At 36.1% G+C, this 12044-nt stretch overlaps 2 protein-coding genes and 1 non-coding gene across 4 annotated transcripts; 1 reads left to right on the forward strand and 2 right to left on the reverse strand.

Moving 5' to 3' along the window:
* Positions 1 to 3685: 3685 nt before the first annotated feature.
* Positions 3686 to 3759, reverse strand: TRNAN-GUU (transfer RNA asparagine (anticodon GUU)). The gene has a single exon. It is a non-coding gene; the product is annotated as a tRNA-Asn (tRNA).
* An 84-nt stretch (positions 3760 to 3843) lies between these two features.
* On the forward strand, positions 3844 to 9110 carry LOC140790240 (xylose isomerase). Its single transcript, XM_073140227.1, has 21 exons — positions 3844 to 4122; positions 4490 to 4574; positions 4764 to 4874; positions 5145 to 5219; positions 5305 to 5434; positions 5515 to 5606; positions 5977 to 6027; positions 6130 to 6209; positions 6290 to 6344; positions 6415 to 6516; positions 6712 to 6763; positions 7036 to 7081; positions 7160 to 7215; positions 7455 to 7506; positions 7588 to 7667; positions 7769 to 7839; positions 8015 to 8055; positions 8188 to 8287; positions 8371 to 8442; positions 8583 to 8660; positions 8757 to 9110. The coding sequence occupies exons 2-21, from the start codon at positions 4515 to 4517 to the stop codon at positions 8790 to 8792; spliced, it is 1440 nt and encodes a 479-aa protein (XP_072996328.1). The 5' UTR covers positions 3844 to 4122; positions 4490 to 4514; the 3' UTR covers positions 8793 to 9110.
* Positions 9111 to 9394: 284 nt separating this feature from the next.
* LOC140790186 (uncharacterized) lies at positions 9395 to 11807 on the reverse strand. 2 transcript variants are annotated; one of them, XM_073140148.1, is made up of 3 exons: positions 11672 to 11807; positions 10192 to 10288; positions 9395 to 9849 (listed from the first exon to the last, which is right to left on the reverse strand). In XM_073140148.1, the coding sequence occupies exons 2-3, from the start codon at positions 10242 to 10244 to the stop codon at positions 9678 to 9680; spliced, it is 225 nt and encodes a 74-aa protein (XP_072996249.1). In that variant the 5' UTR covers positions 10245 to 10288; positions 11672 to 11807; the 3' UTR covers positions 9395 to 9677. The 2 variants fall into 2 exon arrangements, with proteins under 2 accessions (XP_072996249.1, XP_072996250.1); XM_073140149.1 differs by having other exon boundaries at positions 11535 to 11676.
* Positions 11808 to 12044: the final 237 nt, after the last annotated feature.

Below are 12044 nucleotides of genomic sequence, written 5' to 3' on the forward strand. Positions count from 1 at the left end.
CATTCATTATATGTCTGTAACTCTGTTTCTTGATTAGAGTTAATTCAATTATAGCTTATAATCTATCAAATAATATTTCTTTAGCCAAATCTATTTTATTTTGTACGTGTATCTCATCCAAACAGCATGCTTTTGGTAGTTTCTCCGTGTGTGAGATAGTGATTAGTGGTCAACAATTCTTCATGTAAAGTAGATCAATCAATCAATCAATCGTATCTTGTCGAAATTGAGCACTAAGCTCTAGTTTAGGATTATATCTCGCCATGCTTAAGGTTAACTTATTGGTTTTTTTTCTATTCATGATAGCTTTGATTGTTGCTGCCACTATAGAAGCCTTTCTCTAATGATTTGGCAAGGGTGGCCAACTTCACTTGGTTAAATATTGCTTACGTGTCTAATGAAGCAATTTTAGACGTTAATGAAGTTGGAAAAGTGCCCACTAGGAGAAGAAGGAGTTCCTTCTTGGGGGGAGAAAGAGAGAAGATTAGGTAGGTCATTAGTGCATGAAGATTTTGATGATAATCTTAGATATTAGGAAAAATATTGCATGTCTGATGATATTTGTAGCCTTTTTACAAGCATGCATGGTTATCCATTAATATAAACTCAAGAATCCTACAAACAACTCAATTTGAACCTGGTCTCTCGCAATAGATTATCCTCATATGTGACTCGATCGATTATAGATTGAAATAACCAGCAACATACAAATCATAATTATTTAGATAAAATCAAAAGAGCAAAAACTATAGTAGATCCCACAAACCACAATAAGTCTATTAATAGTACAAAAATGAATAAAATTCTCAAATATAAAACTATATATGAAAAGAAAATACAACAAGAAAAATGTCCTCTTTCATTGTTACTAGCTATAATTTTTTTTTAATAAAAGTTGGCCTAGCACCTCAGAAAATAGGCTACCACAAAATGCTAACTCCTGCCACGATGACAGTCATTCTGTATCAATCACACATGGATGAGTCTAATACTCATCAAGTGGCAAAGATCTATAGCATAATAAAATGTATATAATTACACTCAACATGAAAAATGCAAATAACAAATATCATATTAATTCATATGACATAAGACATACATATAATTATGTAAACTAGCACTGTTTGACTCCTACATAAACCGCCTCCTATGATCTCCATATATCTGCCCATCACACTATATATTGAATTTACCAGTCATCATCTGTACTCATTCAAAATAAATTCTCACAAAAGAGAAGATTCGTTCTAGTTTTAGGATCACCTATTAGTTACCCAGAGACAGGTTGATCAATTGTCTTCCACTACAAACCGAAGACTTTAGTCATGTGCCCATCATCATAATCGCCAATAATATCGGATATCAATCATCCACACCATGGAGCCACTGAGATCAACAAAGGTGCTCTCACCTTGCACCTATCTGGTATCGCTAAATATATATCATTATACCTCTAATTTTAATACTCCAAGGGGTTTGATTCTGGACTAATGACAGTATAATATATGTCTGAGTGTGATGAACAACATGTATGATTGTTTGGATTTACATATTAGTACCTCAAGCGTGAGCCATACTATATAATACTATAATAAAAATTTTCTCACTATTTACCCTAGCTAGGGAGGTAGCGCATACTGTTGTAGACATAGAGATTACACTTCTTATGATAGTGCACATATGCTAGTAGCATACTGTTATGTAAGAAGAACATCAATAGCAAGCATAATTACAAATATTATCATCGTAGAATAATATGTATTATCATACATAAACATGTTAATAAATATATAAAGTCATCATAGCAAATATAGTAGTGTCAACTATCATGCTGAGCCATTATGTGTAGTCATCTAGGCTAACTTAACTATGTATATGTAAGATATTATAGTGTACATTTAGCACAATATATATAATAACATTAAGGGAAGATAACTTGTCTTGAGTTTTCTAGTGATTGAGAGGCTACTCATTAAACATGACCCACTTCGGGGTTCACATGAGTCGGTCAACAAAATCAAACAGAAGCAAAGCTAAGAAGAATTATCTAAGTACTTGATCACCCCAAAAAAACTCAAATTCAGCCTCAACCAAGATAGTGTGATCCAGCATGACTTGGACCTCAACCTGCCCTAGTTGGACTTGACCTCAGATGAACCTAGACCGATAATTGGCCTAGGACCCATCACCCGTAGCCCATGAAATATAGAAGTGGAAAATGGAGGGAGACAAAATTAGATAAGAGAGATGAGGGGGAGGTTGTGTTGGTCATAAGAAAGGGAAAGGGCATAAGATAGATGAGTTTCAATCATTGATGACCAAACTCCGACCAAGGGATTGCTTAAGCCACCATGAGGAATAAGTCGGTATTAGAGAGGTCAAGTTTGTCAACATGGCATGAGGTCGCTGATGAGGTGATCTCCTATACCAATTTGGGACATCACCTTCGAGAGGACTACCGAGGCCACAGCGTGAAATGTAGACAAGTTCCACGTGGTTATCTCAATGAGGAGAGGCTTGCTAATAAAGGGAAGGGTTGATTAGTAGCTGTGGGCCATCAAATTCCACAAAGAAAAACAATGACAACAAGAGGTTGAAAAGCACATGCCACCCCACTGAAACTTAATACAAAAAGATGTTAGATGTCTCACCGAGGATTGATCTTAAAGGCAGACATGAAATAGGATTCTGCTAAGCGACAACAATAGAAAGGAGAGAGGGACGATAATGGTTTACATGGAAACAATAGAGGAGGAACATAATAGAATGAGGAAGGAAAGAAGAAAAGAAAGAAGGAATGGAGGAGGCATGTGACCTCAGCATAGTGTTGCTGGTAGAATGTCACAGATAGGTAGGCCTACGTGGGGGAGGGGCGGGGTGACTTGATGTCTCTCCCTCTCTCTCTCTCTCTCTCTCTCTCTCTCTCTCTCTCCTAATAAAGTGTTACAAGTAATATGGGTATTGCTTTTAAGATAACGATGTTATATCGATAAGGAAAATAAATAGAAAATAGCTAAAAATAGGGAATTTTGAAAATGATTAAATTAGACAAAAAAATATAACAAATTGCAGTTTAGTTAAAAGTGAGATAATACTAAAAAAAGATTATTTTGATATACAATAACTAGTTAAAAGTGTTGTGGAGAGGCTTACGCGGGGAGGGAGGAGAGTAACTTTATCTTTCTCACTCTTTTTTTTCCCTTTTTCTAAAGTGTTGAAGCCTTATAGGTAATATGGATGTTGCTTTTACGACGAAGACAGAGAAAAATAAGTAGAAAATAACTAAAATTAGGTAATTTTGAAAAGAATTAAATTAGACAGAAAACTCTAAGAGTTGCAATTTAATAAAAAGTGAGATAATAAAAAATAGCTAAAAATAGACGATTTTGATAATGCCAACTTGATGTTATACTGATAAGAAAAATAAATAGAAAATAGCTGAAAATAGGCAAATTTGAAAAGGATTAAATTAGACAGAAAAATTTAACGCTTGCAATTTAGTTGAAAGTGAGATAATAGAGAATAGCTAAAAATAGATGATTTTGATATACAAGAAAATAGATAAAAATAGGCAATTTTGAAAAGGATTGAATTAGACAGTTATAGTTTAGTTGAAAGTGAAATAATAGAAAATAGCTAAAAATATATTATTTTGATATACAGTAACTAGTTTAAAATTTAGATTCGCTAGAGGAAGGGCTTGAACCTTCGACCTTGTGGTTAACAGCCACACGCTCTAACCAACTGAGCTACTCCAGCTTATAAATTAGCAAAAATAAACCTTCAAATAAATAAAAATGGAAAGTTGCAATTAAATAGACAGCTGCCGCCACCCGTGATCTTACTGTCACGTGAATCGCGAGGCAACTTGGACGGCACGGAAAGAGTCCCGTTCACGGAGCCTGTTCACGAATCTCGGTGCAGTTGTGCTGATCTCCAGGTTATACCGCTTCCACTGGACTCTCGTTGCCGGATGAGTCCGAATACTTTCCGAACCAGGACTCCCCTGAGTTTTGATGCATAGAGATCACGTCTTTTTTCTCTATATATAAAACGAGGAGCCGCGAAGGCTGGGACACTTTTCTGCATGTCCTTTTAGCTTTCGATTGATATCCAATCCAAGTGAGTCTGCATCTTTGCTGCTGTAGACTATCTTTATCCACTCTGTGTTTGCCTTTTCTTTTCTTTTGTTCTTCGAATTTTTTTAGCGTTTTTCCAATATGGGGTCTTTTTTAACAATCAGCTTGGCTTGATGGGTTTTGGCTAGATCCTTTTATTCACTGATTTTTGTTGATATTTCTAATCGAAATCGTATCTTTGAAAAGATTGTTCTTTAAACACTCGTACAGAAAAAAGTTTGTTTTTTTTTTTTCTTCCCTAGGTTTAGTGGGTAAAATTGATGAATTTGGGATTCTTCACGCATGCGTGTAACTGGGACAGTTCTTGATAACGTTGGTGATGATCTTATGGTAATCATCTGGGTTTGCAGGGTTTTCAATTGCGTGAAGTGAAAGATGAAGAGGAACGGGATTCTGCTCTGGTTTCTAGGCTTGTGTCTGTCACTATCGATCGTTGTAAGTAATCGAGTAATACTTCTAGAGGGAGAACTTGTGGGCTAAACAGAAGCAATTTACATAGTCGCGAACCATAGGGGAATCCATGACAGAGATGGAAGCATAAGAATATTCTTAGTAGTTGCAAACCATGAGACTGACTGCTTTAGTATTTCTGCCCGACTAATTGGTCATGGTATTTTGTCGTAGATTGCCAGTCAGCAAACTTGTCCAGCCAATCTTGAGGCTTCTTGTGGTGATAGCTCTTCAGATGATTGGGAAGGGGAGTTCTTTCCTGGCATTCCGAAGATCAAATATGAGGTAAGAGCTTCAATACATATGTTATAGCTTTGAGAAGCATGCTAGAATGCAGCAGCTAATTGTGAAGAATACTGTACTTACATTGAAACTATTGTTGTTGTTTGGATGATCTAGTTATAGGTTTTCAAATGTGATTATACGTTTTCAAATGTGGACGAAGAATCTTATACTTACATTGAAAATATTGTTCTTGTTTGGATGATCTAGTTATAGGTTTTCATATGTGGACTGATATGCTTAATTGTAAATTCTTTATCTAATTGTCCACAGGGTCCTACCAGCAAAAACCCACTTTCTTATAAGTGGTACAATGCTGAGGAAGAGATTCTTGGAAAGAAAATGAAGGTTCATTAGTCGTTTACATGAAATCTAGTTCATCTTTCTCACTTAATGTTGTATCATATCTATATATTTATGCCTGATGGTATAGGATTGGATGAGATTTAGTGTTGCTTTTTGGCATACTTTCCGTGGAACTGGAGCTGATCCTTTTGGTGCCCCAACAAAGTCATGGCCATGGGAGGATGGTACAAATTCACTTGCTATGGCTAAAAGAAGAAGTAAGAATATTTAGTTTTGTGTTGCAATACATTTTGCAACACAGGAATGTGACTAACATCGTATTAAAATATTTATACAGTGAGAGCACACTTTGAGTTCATAAACAAGCTTGGAGTTGATAGATGGTGCTTTCATGACAGGGATATTGCCCCTGATGGTAAAACACTGGTGGTATGTTATTCAATAATGAGTTATATTCCTCTTTCCTGTAGGAGGGTTGTTTACTGCTGAAATGGGTCTGACAGTAGAACCTTGGGTGGAACATCAGAATTGCATTTAGTTCTGAGTATTATGCCCACTCTAATTGTAAATTTGTATCTCCAATCCCTGGTGTCTGATAATGTAGTTATCCATATTGTACTTTTGCCATGGGAATAACTGCTGGCTGTGTCTTTGATCTCTTAACCTGTTTTAAGGATTCTTATTTGCCTTTTATTGCTAATTGTTTTTATTTCACCATGAAATTGCAGCATATATGTAAAGATTCTTGTAGTTTGGTTGAGTCTAACTTGCAGATCCCAATGTGTGTTGGCTGTCACAGGAAACAAATGCTAACTTGGATGAAGTAGTTTCTCTAGCAAAGAAACTTCAGGTAAGGGTGCTGCATGTAGAACAAAACTTGAACTGCTGACTGCTTTTATCTGCTTAATATGACTCCCCCTATGCTCAAACTGTTTCTGTAATATATGAACAGGAGGGGACTAAAATAAAACCGTTGTGGGGCACTGCTCAGCTGTTCTTGCATCCTCGCTACATGCATGGAGCTGCTACTAGGTATTTCCTTTTCTTATTTTCCTTGCATTTCCAGGACACATTTACAAAAAGGTCTAAAATTCTGTAAATTGATGTTGTAGCTCGGAGGTAGGAGTATATGCTTATGCTGCCGCTCAAGTCAAGAAAGCCATGGAGGTAGGTCTTCTGGGCATTTACTATTGTTCCTGTTCAATGTTGTGCTTATATTGCTTTTGAATTTTCATAGGCTACTCACTACCTAGGAGGAGAAAATTATGTTTTCTGGGGTGGGCGAGAAGGATATCAAACTCTTTTGAATACTGATATGCAAAGAGAACTTGATCATTTGGTAAGAAATATTGCATTTCGATTAGTTTATTTACCTTACTTTTAGTTGGTGGCATACACCAAAATTTATCTTTTTAGATGATTGAATTGATGTAGATATTTTATTTTCTTCAGTTTCTACTATAAAAAAAAAGTCTGAAAATTGTATCTGTACCTATTTCCTTATAAGTTTTAACTCGGGTTATCAATTTTCCAGGCAAATTTTCTTCAAGCTGCTGTTGACTACAAGAAGAAGATTGGGTTCAATGGTACTATTCATCTAGTAGTTATAGTGTATAATAGATATCCTCTTTAACCATCTCATTGTTATTCTTCTGAGGACCTATGAATAATCGAGTAATGCACATTTATCATTTGTAAATGATCAAATAATAAGCTGGTTCTGTAATATCTTATTTTGATTGATATGATTATGCTGATATCCTTCATTGATTTTGGAGATGTTGGTTGGCATGCTTGTTATTGATTCTTTTGATATTAGATGTCATAGTATAATAACTTTTGTTTCTTGAACGTTCAGGGACACTGCTAATAGAACCTAAACCTCAAGAGCCTACAAAACATCAGTATGTATATAACCTATAGATTTACTTATCAATTACTCTCAAATTTGCTGTCTCAAAATTTTCTTCTGTCTGTAACAGATACGACTGGGATGCTGCAACTACCTTCGCATTTCTGCAGAAGTATGGTCTTCTAGGTATTCTTCTCATTTCATATTTCCTTTTCATTATACATATTTAACCAACTTGGTGATATAGCCTGAGACCGTCTTGATTGTAATGGAGTATTCTATTTCTTGTATAAACTTGGTGATATTTCGTTTTCAATTACTCTCACTTATCTTTCACTAGGATTCCCTGAAGTATTGTTTGTTTCTGTAACAACATAAATATTTGTTCATTACAACTAATTTTATTATGCTACTCCATCTTACAGGAGAATTCAAACTGAATATCGAGTGTAACCATGCTACTCTAGCAGGTCATAGGTGTGTTATTGTCACCATTTCCCCCCAAAGCTAGCCTTATGACCATAGTTCTTGCAAGTTATTTACATCTGAATTTTGCAGTTGCCATCATGAACTTGAAACTGCAAGAATTAATGGATTACTTGGAAACATTGATGCAAATACTGGTGATCCCCAGATTGGTATGTTTTATATTCTACCCTGAACTGTAAGATGCTATCAAATTAAATTTAGTTTCTTCATTGGGAGACAAAGGACTTGTCCTTAATGCTTGCATGTACAGGTTGGGACACAGATCAGTTCCTTACAGATATTGGGGAGGCCACTCTGGTTATGTTAAGTGTGGTTAGAAATGTGAGTTTACATGACTTCTTTTTTCTATCTTTATAATTTACTGATATCACTTATGTGTTAAAGACAATCTCAGTTTCCCTAATTGTAAGTTTGTAACATAGATAAATGTATTACATATATATCATTTGTAATAATCATGTTTTTTCTAATTTGTTTTCTTTTTCATTTTTCCCAGGGAGGACTCGCACCTGGTGGATTCAACTTTGACGCAAAATTGTTTGTTCATTTACTCTACAGAAATCTCATTTTGGACTAATATTTTCTGTTACACATCTTTTTCCTTTTCTGATGCTTCATTGCAAGATATATTTTAGTTGACATAGAATTTGTTTCTTTTAATGGTGACAGACGGAGGGAGAGTACTGATGTGGAGGACATGTTCATTGCTCACATTTCTGGAATGGACACCCTAGCTCGTGGCCTCCGGAATGTCGCCAAGTTAATTGAGGTAATTTCAGAAGAAAAAGAAAAGAAACCATCCATCATGATTTCATCTTGCAGATTGCTAATTAGCTTGTTTCTTAAATCCAGGATGGTTCTCTGTTTGATCTCGTCCAGAAGCGCTATCAGAGTTTTAACTCAGAAATTGGGGCTTTGATTGAGGTATGATCTTTTAGACAACTTATAATAACAAGTGCAGTAAACAATCAAGGATCTTTTAGACAACTTATAATAACAAGTGCAGTAAACAATTAAGGCTAGGAATATAAACATCTTATCACTAATGGGCTTCTTTTTAACAGGCCGGCAAGGCGGATTTCGAGACACTAGAAAAGAAGGCCATGGAGTGGGGGGAACCTTCTGTTGCCTCTGGAAAACAGGTAACTGCAAAGTTTGATCAAGTTTTCTTCCTCGAATCCAATATCCATTTTGCTTAAAATGAATCTGAAATTTGATTTCTCTCATTTCTAATGCAGGAACTTGCGGAGATGATATTTCAATCTGCCCTCTAGATCAGAAAAGAGCTTCTAGTAATGAAGTGGTCCTCATCATCTGGAAGTAGGCAATGCTAATGAGCAGTTGAAGAAATAAGTAGTTCTGCAGTTGCTAGACTTTGCTCTGTTTCCTCTCCTTCAGGAGAGCAGAAGACAATTTTTCTTTTCAGTCAGTCATCTCTAGTTTAGTTGCTGTCTATTTTCCTGCACAAGTTATATTAACTTTTGCTGGTTGGTTGAGTTATTTTATGTTTATTAAGTTAAGTATAATGAATCATACTATATACCCCACATTTGTATGCCAAGCTCAAGAAATGCAGATAATTTTTCCAGCAAGGTTATTACTTTGTTAAGAATTTCATATGATGTGGAAACTATTGCAACCAGATGGTCTGAGGATTTCCCTCTGGTCCCACTAGCTTTTCACCTTAATAATATTAACAAACAGGGGGTGAACATCTGAACTAATCTGGCTCTCTCTCTCTCTCTCTCTCTCTCTCTCTCTCTCTCTCTCTCTCTATATATATATATATATATATAATAGGGATTCCCCTTTTTCCTCCAAATAATAAAAAAATCTGCAGCAAACAAACTTTTGCAATAGGTGCCCTTACACATAATGGGAAGAAGAGAGAATCTGGTGGTCAGCCTTTCAATTATTATGTAGCAAAGAATGTTGTTTAACCAACACATTGATGAATTCCTTTACTTGTCAATAAAGCAAATTCAATCTTCACATTTGAACAAATAGATGAACCAGATAGTAAGCTAAATGTACTTAATGAAACCATTCCATGGAGTATATACATGCAACTTGGTATTGTTGACTCTTGAAGCATGCCTTTTGTTCTGCTATTAGACAAGTGGGCATGTTGGTAATCGAAACAATCTATTTGCTAAATGTTACTTGCGGCCAGTTCTTTCAAGGGCTGCGTTCCTTCGCCAGTTCGCAACTGCTCTCTTGACAGTGGCATGGGCCTCATGGACTTCTGCAGCAGAGAACTTGTGCTCAATAATACCTAAAGGTCCTGGCCGCAGCACATCAATTACAGTCTCTACATCCCGCTCCAGCTGCCTGCAAAATGTTAACACGATGTGAAATAGTAATAAGTACTAAATTTTGGAGATGAAAGCAAGTACTCAGAGGAGAAGAATATGTTATCAAATAAAGAAAGAAATAAAAGCAGAAATAGTAGGTGGTAACTTTTCTTTGGAAATTACAACAGATGATCAGGTACTTTTGGCAATAAATTGGGTGAACATGGGAAAGAATTGCTTAAAAAGTGAAATATTATCCTCATCTAGGTCTGAATCACCTCCTAACCATGCGTAACAGAACACAGCACTAAAAGATAAAGTCAGCAAATGAACAAATAAATGATGATTATGCTGATTACTGCAACTCCATAATGTATACCTGATTATTTTGGGCAGTTGCATGGTGGGTAGCCTTAGAAAAGGAAAAGTCATTGTTATGCTTTCTGCCGGTTAAATTTCCCACAGAGGAGATGGGCCTGCAAGAAAAGAGATACCTATGCTGGTGAAGCACTATCTATGCAAAAAAGGAAATAATTATAATTGACTGATCGGAAAGATAATCTACAATAAAGTTATTTTCATTAATTTGTCAGCATGTTGATAGAGCTTTCAAGTAATTTTCATCTTGTGGGCACTTACAAGTTTATCATGATAAGGCAATTGATGGTGTTTTGAGGCATAGTCATACATAACTCAAGGGGACAAATACTTTTATAGATAATTCTGCTTTAACTCTTGTCCAATTTCAAGACCTAGGGAGGGTGTCCATAACTGGGTTGGTGCTGGCCCAAGTCCTCCTTTCTGGTATTACATGTTCAATGGTTGGCAGCCTCCTGTCTGACATTAAGACTAAGCAGTCCTTGCCAACCTTGATAGGGTATTGAAGCAAATAAGAAGGCCATTGTTCTGCTAGCATCAAAGAAGGCTATTAATTTCAATGCTCTTAACGTATTCTATATCAATCCCTTGTTCACTTGCTTTGACTTCAAGCCGAGCTGAGATATGTGTTCTTGTTGTTCCAAATGATGATCTGCCTAATGTTTCCTTCTCCATATCTCCTTCAAGAGACTTTGTTTTCTTCATGACATACATTAATAATGTTCACAGATGTATTTACTTATGGGTTAATTATGGCAAACCATGAATTCAGACAACAAAATGGACTTCAGCATACCAACATAGAAATCCAGTAGATGGAAAGCATAATAACTTCTCAAGATTCAACAGTTAACCAGCATATCAAGTGAAACCATGAAATAATAGGAGATGAACTTGTATAATTATAACCAAAGTCAGAATCTTAAAGCTTTAAAGATTATTTCAGGAAAGCTAAAAGGTCTGTTTTCATATCATTCCTCCAAATATAAATTAAGCAAACAAAAACAACCAATTGATAAAATGCAGTGCCCAAAAGTAAGAAGTAAACATCATCATTCAAGCCTTCTTTTTCGACAATATGTGATGATAAAGAAAGACCGCAAGATCATCAGAGCAGAAGTTTCCAAGTTTCAATCTCATCAAACATACCAAACATATGAAACTCTACACATCGAACTCAAATCTACGTCTTAGGCTTATCAAAGCATCCCAAAGACCTAAAAGTATCACGAGCCCAAACATAAACAAGCTATAAATCCGCCATTTCCCCGTTGGCTCAAGTTTTTAGAGAAAGTAAGCGAAGGATCTTTCCCACAAAAATCGAGTGCGACCATCGATCCTTACATGTTGAATCCACTGGAAACGACCTCCTCAAATGGCCAAATCTTAGGAATACTAGCATTGCCCTTAGTCTTTTCACTTTCCTACACCTCGGAACGCACGCAAAGAGAGAAAAAGAAGGGGAGACGGAAAAGGAGTACCTTTCCGAAGCGGAAGGGGAGACGGAGAGATGAGTCGAGGGCCGAGGAGGGGGAAGGAGGGATCGAGCGACGGTGAGGGATGGAAAAATTTTAGGGAAATTTGCATATAACAACCTACCTTTGGGCGAAATTTCACTTATGGAGGATGTGGGCCTTGGGCCCGTTCGGTTGCGGGTTAAGGAAAATTAGGGACAAAATATCGCCCCTCCAGGAAAATAAATAAATAAATAACCCTTAATTTATCATCCTCTGTTAGAAAAATATTTTAAAAAAAACTAAATAAATATATTTTTTACTTTCCCTTCTTGTTTCATGTTAGAAATAGATTTTAAGGGAATTAGAGAAGATTGATTTAGAATTTAATATTTGGAGA

Source organism: Typha latifolia, chromosome 6, assembly GCF_019914945.1.
Source record: "Typha latifolia isolate L0001 chromosome 6, TyphaL0001v2, whole genome shotgun sequence".
Lineage (NCBI taxonomy): Eukaryota > Viridiplantae > Streptophyta > Magnoliopsida > Poales > Typhaceae > Typha > Typha latifolia.